At 38.5% G+C, this 20,607-nt stretch overlaps 9 protein-coding genes across 9 annotated transcripts; 6 read left to right on the top strand and 3 right to left on the bottom strand.

Moving 5' to 3' along the window:
- Positions 1–225: 225 nt before the first annotated feature.
- Positions 226–3,273, bottom strand: SPOG_03188 (transcription factor Ste11). The gene has a single exon (XM_013165845.1). The coding sequence runs from the start codon at positions 2,124–2,126 to the stop codon at positions 747–749; it is 1,380 nt and encodes a 459-aa protein (XP_013021299.1). The 5' UTR covers positions 2,127–3,273; the 3' UTR covers positions 226–746.
- A 799-nt stretch (positions 3,274–4,072) lies between these two features.
- Positions 4,073–8,944, top strand: SPOG_03186 (uncharacterized protein). The gene has a single exon (XM_013165843.1). The coding sequence runs from the start codon at positions 6,850–6,852 to the stop codon at positions 7,369–7,371; it is 522 nt and encodes a 173-aa protein (XP_013021297.1). The 5' UTR covers positions 4,073–6,849; the 3' UTR covers positions 7,372–8,944.
- SPOG_03187 (cytochrome c heme lyase) lies at positions 4,092–6,438 on the bottom strand. Its single transcript, XM_013165844.1, has one exon. The coding sequence runs from the start codon at positions 5,460–5,462 to the stop codon at positions 4,320–4,322; it is 1,143 nt and encodes a 380-aa protein (XP_013021298.1). The 5' UTR covers positions 5,463–6,438; the 3' UTR covers positions 4,092–4,319.
- SPOG_03185 (3'-5' exoribonuclease subunit Dis3) lies at positions 6,594–10,644 on the bottom strand. Its single transcript, XM_013165842.1, has one exon. The coding sequence runs from the start codon at positions 10,601–10,603 to the stop codon at positions 7,691–7,693; it is 2,913 nt and encodes a 970-aa protein (XP_013021296.1). The 5' UTR covers positions 10,604–10,644; the 3' UTR covers positions 6,594–7,690.
- Positions 10,645–10,841: 197 nt separating this feature from the next.
- On the top strand, positions 10,842–12,761 carry SPOG_03184 (SWI/SNF complex subunit Snf59). The gene is made up of 2 exons (XM_013165841.1): positions 10,842–11,509; positions 11,553–12,761. Exons 1-2 carry the CDS (start codon positions 11,506–11,508, stop codon positions 12,455–12,457), a joined length of 909 nt encoding a protein of 302 aa, XP_013021295.1. The 5' UTR covers positions 10,842–11,505; the 3' UTR covers positions 12,458–12,761.
- A 105-nt stretch (positions 12,762–12,866) lies between these two features.
- Positions 12,867–14,729, top strand: SPOG_03183 (GTPase Grn1). The gene is made up of 2 exons (XM_013165840.1): positions 12,867–12,984; positions 13,029–14,729. The coding sequence occupies exons 1-2, from the start codon at positions 12,972–12,974 to the stop codon at positions 14,459–14,461; spliced, it is 1,446 nt and encodes a 481-aa protein (XP_013021294.1). The 5' UTR covers positions 12,867–12,971; the 3' UTR covers positions 14,462–14,729.
- Positions 14,730–15,190: 461 nt separating this feature from the next.
- SPOG_03182 (tubulin beta Nda3) lies at positions 15,191–17,217 on the top strand. The gene is made up of 5 exons (XM_013165839.1): positions 15,191–15,246; positions 15,283–15,332; positions 15,383–15,424; positions 15,475–15,529; positions 15,627–17,217. Exons 1-5 carry the CDS (start codon positions 15,235–15,237, stop codon positions 16,812–16,814), a joined length of 1,347 nt encoding a protein of 448 aa, XP_013021293.1. The 5' UTR covers positions 15,191–15,234; the 3' UTR covers positions 16,815–17,217.
- A 97-nt stretch (positions 17,218–17,314) lies between these two features.
- SPOG_03181 (DUF1674 family protein) lies at positions 17,315–18,353 on the top strand. The gene is made up of 2 exons (XM_013165838.1): positions 17,315–17,842; positions 17,915–18,353. Exons 1-2 carry the CDS (start codon positions 17,609–17,611, stop codon positions 17,993–17,995), a joined length of 315 nt encoding a protein of 104 aa, XP_013021292.1. The 5' UTR covers positions 17,315–17,608; the 3' UTR covers positions 17,996–18,353.
- Positions 18,354–19,318: 965 nt separating this feature from the next.
- On the top strand, positions 19,319–20,538 carry SPOG_05715 (uncharacterized protein). Its single transcript, XM_013166686.1, has 2 exons — positions 19,319–20,087; positions 20,152–20,538. The coding sequence occupies exons 1-2, from the start codon at positions 19,640–19,642 to the stop codon at positions 20,457–20,459; spliced, it is 756 nt and encodes a 251-aa protein (XP_013022140.1). The 5' UTR covers positions 19,319–19,639; the 3' UTR covers positions 20,460–20,538.
- Positions 20,539–20,607: the final 69 nt, after the last annotated feature.

A 20,607-nucleotide genomic window follows, 5' to 3' on the forward strand; every position in this document is an offset into this window, starting at 1 on the left:
TCTATTGGTTAGTTTTTTTCTTTTCTTCTATCTTATTTCTTTTAATTTAACCTTTACTTGTCTTTAGTTATAGTGGTTGTCTTTTCTTTTTTTTTCTTTTTTTTTTTGGTTTCATTTTTTTCTTCTAAGCCCTTTCTCCTACTTGGCAAAAGTTTCATTTTCGTGAATTGTCATTTTTTTCTGCATAATACCTTTTTTAAATACTGTTCTTTACCAATGTTCAAGTTGCGTAGTCAAATCATTCCATTCATTCATTAAAGATTCGTATATTGTACATACTGCGTGCATATTAAAAATAATTAATATTAGTAAAGTTTCATCAAACGCATCGTGGATAGGCCATGGGCCTCTTACAGCGCTTGTTCACCAGCATGTATACGTGAACAACCCCAACAAGTTCAATTACACAAATAAAATTATGTATAAAATTAACGGAGAACAATCTGAATAAAAAGAACCATAGCGTTGCCTTGTTTATGGTTTCACAGATAGAAAAAAGTATTAAAAGAACATAAAGGGTCAGTCCCAAGGGAAAAAAAGAAAACGATATCAGAAACACTTCCATATCTTGTAATTGAATTAATATTAGTATTAAAGTCACTCAGCATTAATACATGATCATGCAATCGACTTTGGAATCGTATATGCGCATTTTTTTTTCAAAATCAGAATTATAGTACATAAAAATCAAATAATTAGGATCATTCATAAATAAATCGGTCATATGCGCAGAGTAGATATTATTATTACTTCCCACTGGGCAACCAAGGCTCCAGTAAGGAAGGAGTCAAATCCGAAAACTCATCTCGTGTTTCCTGAGTGGAGTTATGATTTGGGATTTGAGTAAAAAGATCGTTTAACTCCTGAGTGTCCAAAGTATTTGTTGAGAATAAGTCTCCCATTAAGGGTTCAACATCTAAATACGACTTTTCTCTGACAACATTATCATACTGAGGTGTCTGAAATGGATCAAGGATAGAATACCTAGAGGTTGGAGATGAAAAGTAACCAGATGCACCACTATTCATACGGCTTGCATTTGGTCCCGGAGTATAATATGGAGTACCATAGGTGTCTTCATTGTCTGTACCGACAGATGAGACACCAAAATTTCGAATGCTAGAGGGCGTCTCAAAGCTACCTGTTTCAATCCTTGGTTCATGCAAGTTTGTAGGAGGAGGCGTTTTGGGACTAGAATCAACTTCATCCACCATGGAAGGCCTTCTCGCTCCTTGCAATGATTCAATAACTAGCTGGTCACAAGCGGGATTTTCGGACCTGGGATGTTGCATAGAATAAGAATCACCTGATGCCAAAAAATCTCTGGAAGCATCATCAGCGTCTGGGATAGAGTCTGACGAATTAGACAGTAAAAGAGACGCATCCTTTGAGTCATTGATAGACAAGGATCGCTTCAAAGGAGGTGCAACATTGGGAAACCACGCCTCTGTAGGAGGTTGGAATAGAGACTTTGTTCGCGCCAAGGGGAATGGGTGTCTGTGGAAAGTGAGGGTATCTTGCAAAGGTTCAGCAGAATTCTGGACAATACTGGAAGAGGCAGTGGGTAACGAGGAAGGTAACGATAAGTTTCGAACCATGGGTGACGAAAGCGTAGAAGTCGAAGCGTTATCGGAATCGTCCGCCGCATGGACATTAATGTTATAGTCTGCCAATTTGTAAACTTGTTGTGCCAAATCAACCGGAATGTTCTTGTCAACAGTTCCCGCAGCAAGACGGCTTTCGTTCACACGAGACAAAACAGAAGCAGTATGCTCGCTAGAAGCAGAATATGTGGAAATTTGTTGTAGGATACTTAGATCTGTTTGAGGACGAGAACGTGTACTACTGGGTTTCCTTTTAGACCTACGGCAAGCACGTTTCTTTGGCGTATATTTGTATTCGGGGTTTTGAAGCATGTGCTTTTGCCGTTCCAAGGCCGATAGCTCAGCGTAATAACGCTTTACCTGGGCACTTTCGTTTCTCCACAATTCGCCTATTATTCGAGAAATACTCTGATGGTTAGTCGTGGGAATCTCCAATTGGCGATCACGTCTATACAGCATGAAGCTGTTCAAGGGTCGCTTAATCGAACTGCTTTTTGAATTAGTAGGTGGGGGAGAGCTCATTGTACCAATAAAGTTAAGGTAAAGTTATTCACAAACCGAGAAAACTTTCACCACGTAGAATATGGATATGATAATAAATTCAAACAAAATGAAAACGACTGTCGAATCAAACAAAAAAGGCGCAAAGCTCCTTATGTCGAAAGTTCGGAAGAAAAGGAGTAAAAATTTAGTAGTGATATCAAACACTAGCCCAAAGCGATAGCAGAAATGAGGATATCCAATGAATAAAAGAAGGGTATGCAGAATCTAAAAACGATGCGCAGCAGATTGATTAAAAAATCGAATGGGAGGATAGCAATTCTCTACCCAAAATTCCTACAAAAATACGAAAAATCACAAAAGGTCAAAATTGTACACAGATACAACCAGGTGCACAGTCAGCAAAAGATAAAAAAAAAAGACGGTGGGATATCCTAGTACACACACACGGAAGAGAAAGAGAAGAGAGAAAAAGAGAGAAATTCGATCTAAAGACCAAAAAAAGAAGGAAAAAAACGACAAGAATCTAAGAAACCAAGAAAACAAAAGTAAACAAATAGCAAGAAATATAAAATTAAATGTGTTTAAATGAACATGAACCGATTACAAATTCAAGCAAAAGGAAAGAAAAACCGTAATAAGGTATAAGCGGTAAACGGTAGATTTTGCAATTAGTTTTAAAGATTGACAAGAAAAGGTTCTATTGAAACCAATTGAATACTAAGCCACCTAAAAGAACAATAAAAGGTGATGAATATAGAAATTAACCCTTACAAAGAAACAAATAGTATGAACGCGACGATAGTACACAGACAGATGAAACACTAATAGTTTTCACACACAATCAGTTGGACACGACACACTAAGAAATACTCTGACAATAGAAAAGGATCCCGTAAAATAAAAAGAAATGTCAAAGAATCGTAAGCGCCGACAAGTAATTTGGATGAATGCTAGTGCTAAGCGAAAACAAAGAAACTTACAGGGACGAAACGACAACGAAAATCGATGAATATGAAAGGACGAAAACGTGCAGTGCCAATTGAAAATATGGAAAAGTAATTAGTGAGATTATGGACTAAGGAAAGAAAGGAATGGGGGGAGACAGTCCAAGAACAAAGAAAAGGATTGGGGTATATATAACCGGCATATTTAAGGAGACAGAGCGATAGAAGGGACAATGAAAGCAACAACGAATAACAAGAATAACAAGAATAGCAAGAAAGCAGCTTAGGTTTATCAGAAGGGGTAATCATAGTCCTTGGGTCTAAGTGGACAAACCCCTGTCTTAATGGAAGCAAGGGTAAGACGGCACTAACGAGCCAATCGTTGAAATAAGGAACGTAAGCCAAGGGGCTTGAGCATAAGAATCGAGGATATGCGGTTACAAAACTATCACGAAACTAATTTGCGGATGAGTGATTGAATGACGAGATTGAGGAGATTATACGAACTTTAAAGTGGAGCAATCTACGTCATACTAAACAGAGAGGGGACGAGCAAATCAGTGAAGGACGGGAACAGATCCAGAATATCGGGGAACAAAACAATGCCGTATAATTGGAAGAATTAGACAAGCAACACGCGCACATTCAAGTCCTTAGCGAGATTGTTGTTACTTTTTTTTTTTTATGCGGGGTACACTACCGATGAACTTCCCATTCACGTAGTCTGGTCCTGATGAGAATAAAGGAGGCTGTGTCAAAAGTTCATCGCTTGAATGGTATCAAAGAATAGATAAAATTTGGGTTACTTGGGTTACGATATTTCACAATGATTTTAAGGATTTGACTCATAGACGAGTAGACAAATGATTCCTAAACAACTTTTTTCTTTTGTGAATGTCTGCGTATCTGTCCCGTCTTGCCTTTTCTCGGTATTCATACGGCAGGTACGTTCGCGTTCGTTATCAAACATTGAAAAAAAACAGGAAGGTAAAGCACAATAATTTATATTACGAGGTAGTACGAATATGAACGAGCATAGTAGAAAACGAAAGCGAGAAGCTTATATTCTCTCAAGGAAAATAGTACAAGAAACGGAGACTAGATTTTTCTAATTTATCATTATTATTGTTAATTTTGTTACATTTTCTATTAACGTTTCCTGAACAAACAGAGAAAATCGAAAACCGATTTTACATTGAACTTATGAACGTAATACAAGCAAAAATATAAAAAAATATGTACCGACTGAATGAAAAACTCTTTATTTTTAGTGATTTGACTCGCGTTGATCTTGCCAATGGCGCCAACGCATGCGCATTGCATTCAAATCATCCAGCGCTGGGCGAACATCCAGAGAAAATACTGGCTGACCGCCATCATCTGGTGCCTCGTAATAATCAATTATATAACGTACAATCTGATTATCTTTTCGTTGAACATACCAATCATGCCTGTCAAACGGACCTTCACTCGTACCCCAGCGACCAGGAAACATACGTCCAAGCATCATATACCACATGGCTCGGGGACTCTTTTTACTAGCATTACCTTCAAATCGCAATAATTTGGGGTCTGTATTTTGTCCGCTTGACTGCTCCCAGGCTTGGATCTCTTTCCATGCACCCTCGTTCAAAAAATTGTGAATTTCTACCATCATGGGCACATTCTCACCGCTATCACGGTATCCCTTCCGCCACATGGCATTATACATCTGCTGTGGCGAGGGGTACTTCCATAAGTCTCCGTCTGCTTTTGGGATGCTACTCGTGGACCGGTTCGTACCCAAATTTACCACTTGATCTCTGGTTGCCTTTTGTGATATATCTTTGTACATCAAGTTATCCGGATTCATCTCGGAGGAACCACCCTCTTGCTTGCCCCATAACCAGCTAGACCAGCTTTCCTTAGATGAGGTGCCTTGTGACATGGGACATTCAGAGGGATATGTTTGTCGTTGCTGTTGTTCATGCTTCGGCTGTTCACGCACTTCCACGGGCTTCAAAAACGAAAACCAAGACGAGCTTTCCTCGCTGTTATTCTTTTGTTTGGACATAGGACATTCCGAAGGAATTGTTTCCATTTCCGGAGCGACCGCAATTGTACCTTTGTTTTCTCGAACATCCTGTCTCCATCCAAACCAAGATAATGGTCCACGTTTCTTATCCGCTTCTTCACGCTGGGCATGCATGGGGCATTCTGGAGGAATCTGTTGAGAATTCAATTCATTAGTGCGACTTTGTCCGATTGTTGACTGTGAAGTTGGTCCCACGGGCGCACTAGTGGTCCATAAAGTTTTCAACCACGATGACCAATTATCAGTATCTCGTGGCATCTCTTGCTGCTGTTGCTGTGTATATGCGCGATGGTCAATGGGACACGACCTTGCGTTCGGGGATTCTTGGTCACTCATTTCAGAACTGGGTATGTGTGGATTTCAAAATGACAGATTCAGCGAAAACGAAAAAAACCTAGAAATCAGAGATGGGAGGAACAGGAAAGAAAAAAAAATCGGTTAAAATTACGAAAATTGGGTCCAATTTCCTGTGCGATGAGAAAAATTCTCTTTTTTATACAAGACGCATTCGTGTGGTGACTTTTCAACAGATTCGCTCTGCTCTGTTCTTTTGCAAGCATCAAAAAATAATGGACCCAAACGCGCTGCAAAATGAGTGGATTGCGTACCGTAAGGAAATGTACTGCTTTGGAACGTCTCAATAGGAACCTTCCTTTTTTCTAGGATAACGTATGGCAACACGGTGCATTAGTAAATGAAAAGAACGAGCGAGCAATTGATCAAAGAAGCAATGATACAGTGGTACATTATTATAGGAGTTTCTTACCTTTTTTTTTCTTGCAGGAAGTCCGTGAACAGAAGAAACATGGGAATCAACGATCAACTCCATTTCTTCGCTTTCCAATCATAACCAGATCATCTTCGCTTATGGCTTGCATGAACACTCCCCGCAAAAAAGGAAAAGTAAAAAGATATTTTGTGGTTTTTATTCCTTTATGGGCCAGTTTGTGAAGTGTTTCAAGGTCATTCACTCTTCGCATCGTTGTTAGCGATCTTGAAATAGCATCTTGACTATTGAATACCGACCATTTCCCTGCGCTAAAGTCCTCCCATTTATAAACACTTAAAGTCGCTAAAGTCATGGTTAACGAGGCCACCAATCCTTTAAACAGCGAAAATCGGCTCCCATCCCCTTGCAAAGTAGGAAAATGAAAAAATAACTTCCAAGTTGTTTTGAAACTGATTTTCGTGTACTCTGTTTATGGAAATTTTTCTTTCTCTTTCTTTCCTTTACTCATTTATTTTTTTTCTATTTGGACCCCGTGCTTTTTGCACTTTCACTGTTTTTATAAGTAACATCAACATTCCAATACAGACATTCCCATATATGCCTTTTTTCTAGGTTCCTTCAAGTTCACCAGCCGAAAGCAATATTCTCTTACGAAGTGTTATGCATTCGTTATAATTATCTCCTTCGGAGCAAAAGAATCTCAACCATCCGACAACCTCCTCTTGAAAGTACAACCTGCTTAATTCGGTCTTTTAAAAGGTCTTTTGATTCGGGATTTATTACTTGGTTCTACAACATACCGCTCCCCTTTTGTAAAATCTTTGACTGAAGGACGGGTATTCGACAGGACTTTGCTTTTTCGAACACTTTCTTTAATTCTTTTTTGGCTTTTTTTGGTTTATATAATCTAAATTTCGAGTTGTATTTTGCAAAACTTTCTGTACCTTTTTCTATAAACCGTAGCTTTTGCTCTCTTATTCATTCATTTTTACCATGCCTGAAGCTAAATTAGCAGCCCATAGCGAATTCCAAAGGATTAGGGATGACCCCAGTTATATCCTCTTGCAGCCATATAAATCAGAGGAGAACCGATCGTTGATCGCCAACTATGTCCGCCAACAAGCCCTTGCTTTTTGCCCTTACTACTATGTCGAAAAGTCCGGCAAGGGCTCTGTCACTTTTTTCTATCCTACTGAACTACTATGTGGTTACAGAAACATTTTACACGGAGGATTCATTGCTTCTATGCTTGATGAAGCTTTGGCTTTCGGTATTTTCGGTAACTTTGCATCCCGCCTAGGCGTCACTGTTCAACTTGATGTAACTTATGTGGCCCCTTCTCTGTGCTCAAACCTTTATAAAGTGGTGTGTAACACTAGCAAAGTGGAAGGAAGAAAGGGTTGGATATCCGGTGAGCTCTATCGCCTCACTGAAGGTGAAGAGCCCATACTATGCGCAAAGGGTTCTGGCTTCTTTATTGAACCTGCCAAACTCAATTTAGAGAAACATTTGTAAATGAGAATCATAAATATCCTTCCTCGTGTGATTCGATGGCTTTTGTTTATTGTTTTTCTTGCTTTTCTGTTTCCTTATTATGTGGTTCCTACAGGTCATACATCGATGTAAGTTTAACAAGACGGAGCTCTTCTTCTTTTGGTTTTTTATATTCACGGACAACCAACCCATGTAATTGTTTCCTTGTTTAATGAATATCAGAAAAATTCATCAACCAAAAATTGATTGGATTCATTATCCTAACTCTAAAGTAATCCGTTTTTCCCTAGTAAAAGTCGTCAAAACAGTAAGTAGTCTGTATCGACATTGTCTGCTCAATTTAGTGTACCAAGCGAATATCCACTTTTTGTTTTCCTGAATGCTCATCACGTACTGTTCCTACACGCACACGCACTTTTTGAAACATTTGAACTTCAACAATCTTTGGTTTCGGTGGATCTCGAATTTCAACTTTGAGCATATACTTATCTTCCAAAAATTCAACATTTGGCTCCAACATGTTCGTCATGCTCTTTGTGTATACAATACCTTCAAGACCAAATTTGGCAATAAATACAACAAAACCATTCTTAAAAACCTTAATTACATATGCATCTTCTTCAGCAATGCCTCCTTTGAGCGCCTGTCCAACATAATACTCAACACTAGCACGACCTGCCATTTGCGCCATGCGATGTCGATAATTTATTCCATTGCTAATTTCAATCAAGCGTTGTTTGTCACTGATTGAAGGATGCAGCACTTCGTAGTCAATAGCTGCAGCCAGTTGTCGATGTGCCAACACGTCTGCATAACGACGAATAGGCGAAGTAAAATGTGTATAAATACTCGTCGCTAAACCATAATGGCGGAAATCGGGAGCTGCAATCGTACCAGAACAGAAGTATTCGGCGGATAACATACAGCGCGTTGTCAAGATACGCAGTAAGGTATTAAAGTAGGGTTCTTTGGGATCCACACACTCATCCAAAGATTTTGCCAAAGCCTTTGATGTATCACATTTAAGATGCATTCCCTTGCAAACTTGCAAAATATCCTGCAAGGAATCAAAGTTTGAGAGAGGCGGTGCTGCGTGTCGACGGAGAACAGCAGTTTGAGGAAATGTGTCGTAAATTTTTTGAGCAACAGAAATATTTGCTAGTAACATAAACTCTTCGACAAGAGAGTTAGTTTCAAGAAGTTGTTTAATCTCAACATCCATGGGATCCGATGTTTCGCTATCTGTTTGAATTCGCACTTCAGGACTCGCCAAATTCAAAGCACCCTCATCCATTCTTTTTTGTTTTATCTTCTTAGATAGTTTTAGCAAGATACGCATGCTTTGAGTTAATGGATCTTGCATTTTTTCATCATCAATCCGAGCTTGTGCATCCGCATAACTGAATGCATCTTTAGAAGCAATTACAGATTTCGTAAATGAAACGTTAACGACATCAGCATTTTCGTCCATCTCCCACAGACATGAAAATGCAAATCTTTCTACGTATGGACGCAAAGAACATAGATCAGTACCCAGTAGCATAGGAAGCATATCAATACGTTTATCAACTAAGTACACAGTGGTACCACGAGAAGCAGCCTCATTGTCCATGGCCGTTTTCGGCTTTACAAAGTGAGTAACATCAGCAATGTGCACACCAACCTCAAAGTTTCCATTAGGTAAGACACGTGCATGAAGAGCATCATCAATATCCTGACATCCAGGGGGATCGATACTGCAAATCAAAAGATCCCGAAGATCTTTTCTATTTTTCCAAAGGGGATCAGACTTGTCCTCTGGTACCTTGTAATTATGACCTTCTTGAGGAAGACAATCCAATACTGCTTTAGGGAATGGTCGGTGTTGTACATCGTATTCAAGTAGAAGTGCCTCTGTTTCGGCTTCTTTGGTTTCCATTTCACCAAGAGCACGTACAAAGTGGCCTTCAGGATAACGACTAGTAGCCTCCCAAGTGTCGATAGCAGCCACAATTCGCTGCCCAAGCAGTCGAGGGGCTTGTCGGGTGCGAAAACGAATCTTGGGAATGCGACGATCCATGGGGGTTAGGAGTACTGTTTGCTGAGAACCACCTTTAGATTGGGCTACAGTGGTATTGTCAACGTGTCCAACATAGGGTCTCCAATTCCGTTTCAAAATACCAACAATCTTTCCAGTAGGATGAGCTTTCTTACTGGTGGGAGTTTCCAGATCAATGCTACGAGAAGCATCAGGCTCAGCGGAAGCGTTCACTAGCACATCTTCGTCATCGCTAGCAATTTCTCCCGCCTCGGACTTCCACTGACTTTGGGGTAAAATTTGAACACACACAACATCACCTTGAACAGCACGGTTTAGGTATTCTCTTCCAGAAATCAAAATCGGCTTATTGAATCCAGGAACGTTGATAGAGCCTTCAAGGAAGTTATAAGTGCTAACATTCAGTACACCTTTATGAACTTCGCCATTTTTTATACATGTCAGCATGCGAGAAGTAGACCAATGAGGATCGTAGATTGCCTTTGTTTCGGCAGCAGCTTTCTCATTAGCAGCAGTAGCGTCTGCAACTGCAGATATCATGTCCAACAAAACCTCGAAGTCCGGTAAATATTGAACATAGTCCTTCAAGGTAGAAGTCTGTATACCCTGTTCAGCAGCGATCTCTGCATTACGGCGGTCGTTCGTGATTAACACGACTTTAAGCCCTAATCCAGCTAAGTGGCCAGTAAACCAAGAAGCTGCAGCACGGATGGCTCTATCATTGCGGTCATTTGGTGACTCGCCCTCTAATTTATCTATATACGTTTCCGAAAAAAATTCGTTACTAAAGGGGGTAAAGCGTTTTGTCTTTTCTTGACACAGACGCTTGATACGGTTGTAAAGAGGAATTGACTTGGAAGCAATTTCAGAAAGAACCGTCTGTAAAACAATCACATCGAAAAAGTTAGAAGGATGTTCCAAAGCATCCATACAATGGTAAAAAACATTTGTATCAGGAATCAGGTAGTGACGACCGAACTTTTCTAAGAAGAAGGGTTCTTCTGATAGTATGGGCTCCAATGCATTACCGTTGGAATCGGTTGGAAGCTTAGAAAGACATAATGGGCAGCTTTTACTTTGACAAGGAATATCATCACGTAGATATCGTTCGCGAACTATTTTTTGAACCTTACCGCGCGCAGCTCGTACAAAGACCTTTGGTTTTTGATCTTTCGTAGCGGAAGATGAAGGCCGCTTATAGCCAATTGCACTCATCTTCCCGTTTCTTTAGCTGTCGCTGATTTAGTATACGTTGGTGAGAACAAAAGTAAGAGGACACACAGTATGACCATGTTTATTTAGCGATTTTGAGCGTATGCGTTCTACTAGTTTACGCACTACAACGTTGCTGCATTGGAATCGGTGAGAGCTGAATAAATTTTGAAACATAATATAATATTGTTATAGGAGAAATCGAAAAATATCGTATTAAGAAAGATTAAGGGTTTAAGATGAACAGCAATATCACGGCAGAAACCTCACACTTTATGAGAATGTTTATCGAGTGGAAGTAATAATTACAATTATAGGACTGTATGCTTCAGTTGGACGACTTGGTACTACGTAGAAGAATAGTATCTGATCGACTAAACGAAATGTGTGTACAAATGGTAAACAATTAAAAACGAAATACAGAAATTAAGATACGAATGATCGGAGAATAAAGACCCGTATACGGTTGATTGTCTATTGATGAAATCTATTACTTGACTTGATTAACAAAACTACATATACTCATGTGTCTACAGTCAGAATCTTCAGATTGGAAGATTCGACTGGCAAGACTAAATAAAATCATGGACTCACTTTCAATTTAGATGTCTCAGTGGAATTCTCGAGATAGAAGAGTTCTCATCCGATGAGGCAAGTAGTGGTAGTGTACTTTATAGTTGTAATAGTGTGAATGCTCAAAGGTTATATACACAGAAAAACTCAAATACAATTAGAAATGGTTTCACATTAAGAAGTAAACTTTATTCGTTTGCAAGTAAACCACATCTTAGTTGATCTTGTCAACATATCTATTCTCGAAAAAACTGCAGACATTATATAAGTCGTTCCCCATCTTCCAGCAATGGTTGATTTTGAACTACAAAGATTAAAGTTTTCCTGCTAAAATGAGTAAGAATTTTTTACGAAGCTGATTTTATGCTTACAAATGTAGATGAAGAAGAAGAGATGGATATTGAAACGAACTATTCGACTTCAGTTCATGAACCTGAAGCGAGCTTTGATACAGATAAAACCGACACCTCTACATTGGACGAAGAAAAAGTACGCAGACCTTCCCTTACTTTACCTGAGGAGGACCGGGAGGGCTCAGTATCTGGATATGAATCAGCAGAAAAACCTATGGCAATAGAAGAGCCTGTCGTGGCTCTCCCGGAAAGTAAACATATAGATCCAAAATATAATTCGGAAAGAAAAGACCTTACGTTAGAGAAAACCGGTACAAATTCGGTTATTGATAAGTATGGACGACTTGCTGACGGTTTGGAATATAAGGCTAAAACCTTTTGTTTGAATGGCAGAGGTGAAGTATTGTATATGCTTGGAACAGAATGTGCAAGAATCTTGGGATTTAAGGATAGTTACTTCATGTTCCACAAAACCCCAAACTTGCGCAAAGTTTTGACGACCCAAACTGAAAGAGATCAACTCATTTACATGAGAATCCTTGCTCCAAAGTATCGGTTTCGTCAACTAAGCATCGTTCCAGCAAGGCAAATGTTTCTCGCATTTGGCCCCAAAATACTAATGAAAGGAATTATTGATCCTGAACTTCATAAAGATATCTGGAATGCAAATTGGTCATGGGCTGATGAGGAATTTTCCCATTTAGATAATTCAATGCTCAGCAGTACTCGATCATCTTCTGTAAAGCCCGAGACAAGATCAATAGATCAGACAACACCTGGTTTCGGGGAGAGTTTTCAAGAGAGATATATACTTGCTTTAGCAAAAGATGTATCAGATTATAATACGTCTTTGGGAAAAATGAGAAACTTTAGGCGAGATGCGCTTCGCTACTTTTACCAACAAGCCCGCTCTTCGAAGGCAAACTCATAAGGGCAACCAGAAAAAACGGTAGTAAATTACATTTGCTACGAATTTTTATACTTAATTCTATTTGTACATTATAGTGATACTTACTTTTGCTGGAATTCAGATCATCATACTAGTATTTCATTGATTTGTTGGTGTTGAAACTTCAAAGCTACGCATCTTTCATTGTCCTGAGTGGAATCTTATCTAAATCATATAATAGCATTTATGTATCGAATAAGTTTTGCAGTGACTATTGACCGTTTCGTGTCTCATTTGCGAATAACTATTTACCCTTATAAACGTTTCGTTCAACCTCTTTCCACAGTAAAAAAAACTTTTTACAAATTTAATAAAAATAAAAATAAAAAAATAAATGAAGCCTAAATGGAAATTGAAACAATTTTTTTCCTTACACGAGATGGATAAGTGACAATTGTTACCGGGACCGAGTATAGTGGTGGTGACCTCTGCGAGAAAAGTTGGATTCAGCAAAACCGGTGTGTGAAATTTGCAATTTTAAAATTTGTAAATCACTATGGTTTCGATAAGTAAGTTGTTAAAATAAATGACAATGAAACTAACAAATAAACAGGAAAAAAGAGTAAAAGAAGGACTACTCGTCTTCGCGCCAGAATTGAAAAAAGAGCCGCTAGCTCTCGTAGAAAAGAGAGAAAATTAGAGAAGAAAAATCCTCAATGGAAGAGCAGAATCCCAAAGGACCCTGGCATTCCCAATTCCTTCCCTTATAAAGATCGGATTTTGGCAGATATCGAGGCGCAAAAGCGACAAAGAGAAGAAGAAAAGATTGCCCGCAAAGAGGCTGCCAAGTCAGAGGGAGATATGGATTCAGACGAAGATAGCGAGATGGAGGAAGAACGAGCTGATGGCGTTGATCCCATGATTGCAAAGATTGCTGAAGCAGCACAAGCTAGAGATTCCGAGGAACAACAAGCCGAGGAAGAGGATGGTGTTATTATGGATGAAGATGATGACGACAATACTCCTTCTTTAGTTGAGGATGACTCTCCGAACACTTCTGAAAGGATTGTTAAAGGTGACACCTCTAGAAAAGCATTTGATAAGGAGTTTAAGAAAGCAGTCGAACTCTCCGACATTGTTCTGTATGTCTTGGATGCTCGTGATCCTGAAGGAACACGTTCCAAAGAAGTTGAGCAACAAGTAGTGGCTTCTGCGGCTGAGGAAAAGCGTCTCGTCTATGTCGTCAACAAGATTGACTTAGTCCCTCCTGAGGTGTTGGACCGCTGGCTCGTTTACTTGCGCGCTCACTTCCCTACTCTTCCTTTGCGTTCTTCTTCTGGATCCTCTGGCTTTAAACACAAGACATACTCTGCCAATGGCACTATCTCCGCTTTATTGAAGTCTCTCAAGTCTTATTCTTCTAAGAAGAAGCTTAAGAGCTCTTTGACAGTTAGTGTCATTGGCTATCCTAATGTGGGTAAATCATCTGTCATTAACGCTCTTGTCAATCGATCTGCCGTTTCTCGTTCTACCCCATGCCCAGCCGGTAGCGCTGCTGGTATGACTAGATCTTTACGAGAAGTTAAACTGGATAGCAAGCTGCGTTTAATTGATAGCCCCGGTATTGTTTTCCCAACAGCCAGTAAGGAAGATGAACATTATCGCTTAGTGTTACTGAATGCGATTCCTTCCTCCAAAATTGATGATCCAGTTCCTGCTGCAGCCTACATTCTTAACTATCTCAATCGGATCCCTGGTCTACTTGAGCGAATGCTTAGTCAATATGAGCTCCCTCCTCTATTGAATACCTCTGAGTTGGACACTGCTACTGACTTTTTGGTGAACATTGCCCGCAAGCGTGGACGTTTATCTCGTGGTGGTATTCCCAATTTGAATGCTGCAGCCAGTATTATTGTTAATGATTGGCATGCAGGACACATTCAATGGTGGGCTGAACCTGAAACTACCACCAAGGAGACTTCTGCATCAGATGATAAGCAGGTTGTTTCTCAATGGGCTAAAGAGTTTGATATTAATGAATTGTAAAAATGGGGGTGCGTGCAATAAAACTAAATATTTGACTTTGTCTTTAATACGCTTTTTTGATGGTTATTTATAGGTTCGATTTTATGTGCATGCCGAGGTTAGGATAATTTGGGTTTCTTTGGTTTCACATTATTTCCTCAAGAGGATAGATATCGGATTTTTGTCTTGAAAAAATAAAAAATCCATTTTGCTCATTATACTATAAACGGTTAAATTGGCGATTGTATTCTGATAATATATATATATATATATATAACGTGGTTTGCGACTTAGGATTGTAGGTAGTAGAAAGTAGATGAGTCTATACTGAAAATCTTTTTAAACTGTTTATTCTAAAATCATGAGAATATATAAACCATTGTATCGTCAATACTCAATAATGATACATTTGAAGACTCGAACATCTCAAAGCCAAGTAAAAAACGTAACAGCACTTCGTCTTTCCTAAATAATATGAAGTCTTATGAAAGTCAAAAAAAAAAAAACAAAAGAAAAGAAAAGAAAAGAAAAGATATTTTAAATACAAAAATTCAATTTAGCCATTCATGTAGTTAGAAAAGACAAAGTGTTTCAGACCATGATTGAAATGGTACATACATACATTTTCATAAATCTTCTTTATTAGAAAATAATAAATTTTATTCATTTATTTAAAATAGGCTGCTTATCGCTTATTCCGAATTGTTTGGTCTGCTATACCAAATCGGTATGGTGCACCAAACCTACCTACCACCAAACCAATATCAAAACAAAACTCAACCAAAATTACATAGATGCGTGAGATTGTAAGAGAAGTTTTATTAATAAAACTAACTTGTTAGGTTCATATTCAAGCTGGTCAGTGCGGTAACCAAGTTGGTGCTTCCTTTTGGTATGAAAAAAGCTGGTTGACAAGGAAAACCAATACTAACCCGGAAAAAGGTCCCAAATTGCCGATGAACATGGATTGGATGCTGCAGGAATGTATGTATTTAAAGACATTTGTTTTCGAACAGAAAGTAACCATTGAATAGCTGTCGCGGTACATCAGATGAGCAACTTGAACGGCTGAACGTTTATTTTAATGAGGTATGCTTGGAATCATTGAAGACGCGTTTGTATTTTCCATACCTAAATAGCGTCTTTGAATGAAACAGAGTAGGATACATTACTTACCGCTTTATAGGCTGCTGCTGGAAAATATGTCCCTCGCGCTGTTCTTGTCGATTTAGAACCCGGTACCATGGATGCTGTTAAGGGAGGAAAGTTTGGCAATTTATTCCGCCCTGACAACATTATTTATGGTCAATCTGGCGCTGGAAATATTTGGGCCAAGGGTCACTATACTGAGGGTGCTGAATTGGCCGACGCTGTTTTAGATGTTGTTCGCCGTGAAGCTGAAGCTTGCGATGCTCTTCAAGGTTTCCAATTGACTCATTCTTTGGGTGGTGGTACCGGTTCCGGTATGGGTACCTTGTTACTCTCAAAGATTCGTGAAGAGTACCCCGACCGTATGATGGCAACCTTCTCTGTTGCTCCTGCTCCTAAGTCTTCGGATACTGTTGTTGAGCCTTATAATGCTACTCTTTCCATGCATCAATTGGTCGAAAACTCCGATGAAACCTTCTGTATTGATAATGAAGCTTTGTCTTCTATTTTTGCTAATACCCTCAAAATTAAGAGCCCTTCTTATGATGATCTCAACCATCTTGTCTCTGCTGTTATGGCTGGTGTCACCACTTCTTTCCGATTCCCTGGTGAGCTAAACTCTGACTTGCGCAAGCTGGCTGTTAACATGGTTCCATTCCCTCGTTTGCATTTCTTTATGGTCGGTTTTGCTCCCCTTGCTGCCATTGGATCAAGCTCTTTCCAAGCAGTTTCTGTACCTGAACTTACTCAACAAATGTTTTCTGCCAATAACATGATGGTTGCAGCTGATCCACGCCATGGTCGCTATTTGACTGTTGCCGCTCTTTTCCGCGGTAAGGTTTCAATGAAGGAAGTCGATGAGCAAATTCGCTCTGTGCAAACTAAGAATTCTGCTTATTTCGTTGAGTGGATTCCCGACAATGTTCTTAAGGCTGTCTGCTCCGTACCTCCCAAAGATCTCAAAATGTCTGCTACTTTCATTGGAAATAGCACATCTATTCAAGAAGTCTTTAGACGCTTGGGTGACCAATTTTCTGCCATGTTCAGAAGAAAGGCTTTCTTGCACTGGTATACTGGAGAGGGTATGGATGAAATGGAATTCACTGAAGCTGAGTCCAACATGAATGACCTTGTCAGTGAGTATCAACAATACCAAGAAGCTGGTATTGATGAAATTGACGAAGACTATGAAATTGAAGAAGAGAAGGAGCCTCTTGAATATTAAACTTTTCTGCTCCCGTTTAGGATTTTCTTACTTACCATCCATAATTTAACTCGTGTGCTCATCTCAACGTTCCCATTCATATTTTATATAACTTTTTCATTTATTTACAATTACTTGTTGTTACCTGCCTTTTCCTTTCTTTTTTATTGATATTGGACCATGTTTGCGTTGAACGCTCGCTCTTTTTCTCTTTTCATTTTCAAAGATGTCGTTCACTTACTCAACATAGCTTCAGCCATTGTCTATCTAGGTAAATCTCATTAAAAATATACCGTTTGTTGGTGTTTGATGCTATAGAATTATGTTTTTGTTAAATTGTAATACATACGTCGACTTGCAAAGTTCTATGTAGTCAAGGAGGTTTAGAAGCAGATCGTAAAATATCCATCCTATTTTTATGCCCTAACTTTATAGAAATTACAATTCCAACCCTGGTGGAAATCTCAAAAATAAAAAATCAATTTAAATCATGATTATTTTCCCCGTTGTTCATATTCATTATTTTGGCTTATTAATGTGCAGTTGAATTGTCTATTTTTAGCGTCCGGTATATAATGTCTAATTTCGTGTGACATAGAAGGCAGGCCGAATAACTTGCCATCAACGATTATCAAATTCCACACTTAGCGTTGATAAAGTCGTTTTTATGAAGTAAGAGCTTTTAATTTCATATAAAACAACATCTTTCTGGATTCGTATACCCTTTAAAGCTGATTTGACTAGACCAAGATATTTTTTTCAAGGAAGTCTTAAAAGAAGTTTCGAACCGACATTTGATAAAAAAAAAAGGAAATATGTATTCAATGAGACTTTCAGCAACTTGGAAATCTGTTCCCAAAATCGCGAGTGCCAGTTCGAAGAGATATTTGCAAGGACCACCGGGTGGATTCAAGAGACCATCACCGCCTCCGCTCAGCAAAGAAGAACAAGAAGAATGGAATCATTTACAAAAGGAATCTAGTCAGCGACCCGTTGATGTAGCTCAACGCACGAAGCTTAAAGATTTTGAAGGGGACGTGAATCCTGAGGTAAGATACCCATAGCAAAGGGAAAAAGAATTTTAGTGAGCTTCAACAGAAATTGTATATTAACAAAAGTAGACAGGAGAAGTTGGAGGACCGAAGAAAGAGCCGACGATTCATGGCGATTATTCGTATGGAGGAAGAGTTACGGACTTCTAATGAAGTGTTTATGAAGCGGCATTTTCAAAGCCATTATGAATTGCGCTTATGTATAAAAATAATAATGAACCTAAGTTTGAAAGCTGGAAGGAGAGTTATGGTGATAAAAAAAGACAGTAAAATGGATAAAGCAGTATATTATCAGGAAACAGGTTTGACCTTTTTTATTACAAGAGGGAAAGAAATTGTAAAATAATAGATAGAACATAGACACTCGTACACTTTGCCAAAGTAAAAGGAGGGACGTTTGGTCACTAATAGTACTCAAATGCTATTCAACGTCGCCTTTTTTTCTGACATGACAAACAGTTTATTATGAGGTATAGCGAAATATTAACAGAAACTATGCTAATCCGCCATATGTGATTATAAACAAAAAAGCAATTTTTTAAAAGATGAAGAAGGAGGACAGAAAATGAAAGTCCCCTGTTTGATCAAATAATATTTAGAAAATATATTAACAACAATGTAAATAATAATGCTTCTGTTGATTCGTAGTTTCTTTACTGAATTCTCTCTTTCATGACATGCAATAAGTAAAGTAACACATGAAGAGTGAGTAAGGTTCTTTTTGGTACCGAATTTATTAAAAGATATTATTTGAGTACGAATGGATACTTATTTGATAGCGAAAGCCTCATCAAATAGGTGAATCAGCTTTGTTTATGAAAGTGTAAACAAACGCGAAATCGAAAGTTGTTACTTGCATTTGTGACCTTACATTTGAGCAAGTGATGCGAAATTTCTTGCTAGAGTCAACTTTTCATTTCTTCAATACCTGCCAATTGGGCTGATTTTGATTGAAATAGTTAGGAATAAATGCCTTAGGTTGACTGTTGTTTCTACTGGGTTTCGCATCCGGGACGGTATTATTAAATTTTTGACTCTGCAGCAATTGGATTACTGAATATTTTGTGCATTTCCTTTGAATGTGTTGGAAAGGAATTGAAATCTAGTTCAAGAGAGCCTTCTCCAAAAAAATCCTTAATGTCTGAATCCGGCGGTTTCGGTATTCCATTGAACAGTTACATACATAATAAGGGTACATCTTTTCGTTTGTTTTTGTTTTCCCGTAAATGTTTGCATCATTTTGAGGCTGTATAAAAAGTTTTAATAATATTAGTCACAACTGAAAACTGTCCGTTATATCTTTTTAGACTTCCATATAATTTACATTTGGGTAGTCCCTATTTATTTATCGTCACCTTTGGGGTAACATCCTACAGCAAGTGTGGTAGAATTTGTACATCTCTTCCAAGTCAATTGAGAAAGTAATAAAAATACAGCCAAATACTAAAAAAAAGAAACTTTAGTTGATCCTGCAGCCCCTAAATTGAAACAATGCGAAAAGGAACCTTGCTACTTGTCATCGTTACTCCAGTCTTGACCGAAAAGTTGCGTAAGCGATGCGAAATTTTTTAGTAACTTTTGGACTCAACATTATTTATTCTCTTCATTCCTTACTTTTTTTTATTTGTAATTGAAGGTTTTATGAAATTCTCTGAAAATTGAGCTTTGTCTGAGCCAATTTCATTTCCATTTTGCCTTTTCTTTTTTGCGATTGTGAGCATTTGTAGAATTTTTTCTTCATTACGGATCAATAGCTTTTTTCACTCTGATTTGCAAAGTCAATTATATTTAGAAATGGCCGAAGAGAAGATGAAATTGGATTCAAGCGATCCTCCTGCGCACAATCAATCGAATGTTTACAATGTTGATTTAGAGAAGGGTCTTTGTTTGGATACACAACAGGACATCAACAAATCGTCCTATCCATCTTCCTTCAATTCTAACAATAGCAAGAAAACGATCGTGAATAGATTCCAAAACAGCTTGATAAAGAAAAGCTATGATGAAGCGTTAAAACAATTATCCCACCGCTTTCCTGATAATCTTGTCTTGAAAAATCGAAACTACCGTGAACCGTTAACATCATTCTTCTCGTTGATGTGTACATTAGCAATTTCATACATTCTCAAACTTCTTTCTTGGCTGAAACAAGTATATTTGGAAGCTGGTTGCAGTTGGGCCCTTTTTGGACCTATAGGCCTTATGTTTATGTTATTCGCAATCCTAAATGGTTGTTTCTTTAGTAAGTGAAGCATTTTTGATAAAAAAGGAGGGAAGATGCCGTTATGTTTGCTAACAAAAATTAGACTTTCCTTTACTCACTGTCAGAATAACAAGAACTTTTGCACACGTTATAATAGGTGTTTCAGTCGTAATTGCAGTCTTAGTTGGATGTGTCGGAGCTGCTGGAGTTTCTGTTGTTAGTCTTGTGTGCTGGGGATTTTATAACATTCTTGTTTTTGGCCTTGGACTGAAACTTGAGCGCTCAGCTGAAAACATTGGCTCGCCTACGCTGCCCAGACATCAACAAAGGGACGACACAGTGGCACCTCTGTCGACGACGACCAGGAATGAAGAAATCGAGCGTCAGAACAATCCTACCACTCAAAGTTAACACTACGTTGTTTACCTTTCTTATTATTATTACTGTTATTAAAAATCGCAATTGAATACGATTATTTCATTTCTTTTCATTGAACTTGTAATTAGTCTTTTGTCACTTAGAAGCAATAGTAGTAGACGTATAAAATAGAAAAACAAAA

The sequence above is a fragment of the Schizosaccharomyces cryophilus genome (assembly GCF_000004155.1).
Source record: "Schizosaccharomyces cryophilus OY26 unplaced genomic scaffold supercont4.1, whole genome shotgun sequence".
Taxonomy (NCBI): domain Eukaryota; kingdom Fungi; phylum Ascomycota; class Schizosaccharomycetes; order Schizosaccharomycetales; family Schizosaccharomycetaceae; genus Schizosaccharomyces; species Schizosaccharomyces cryophilus.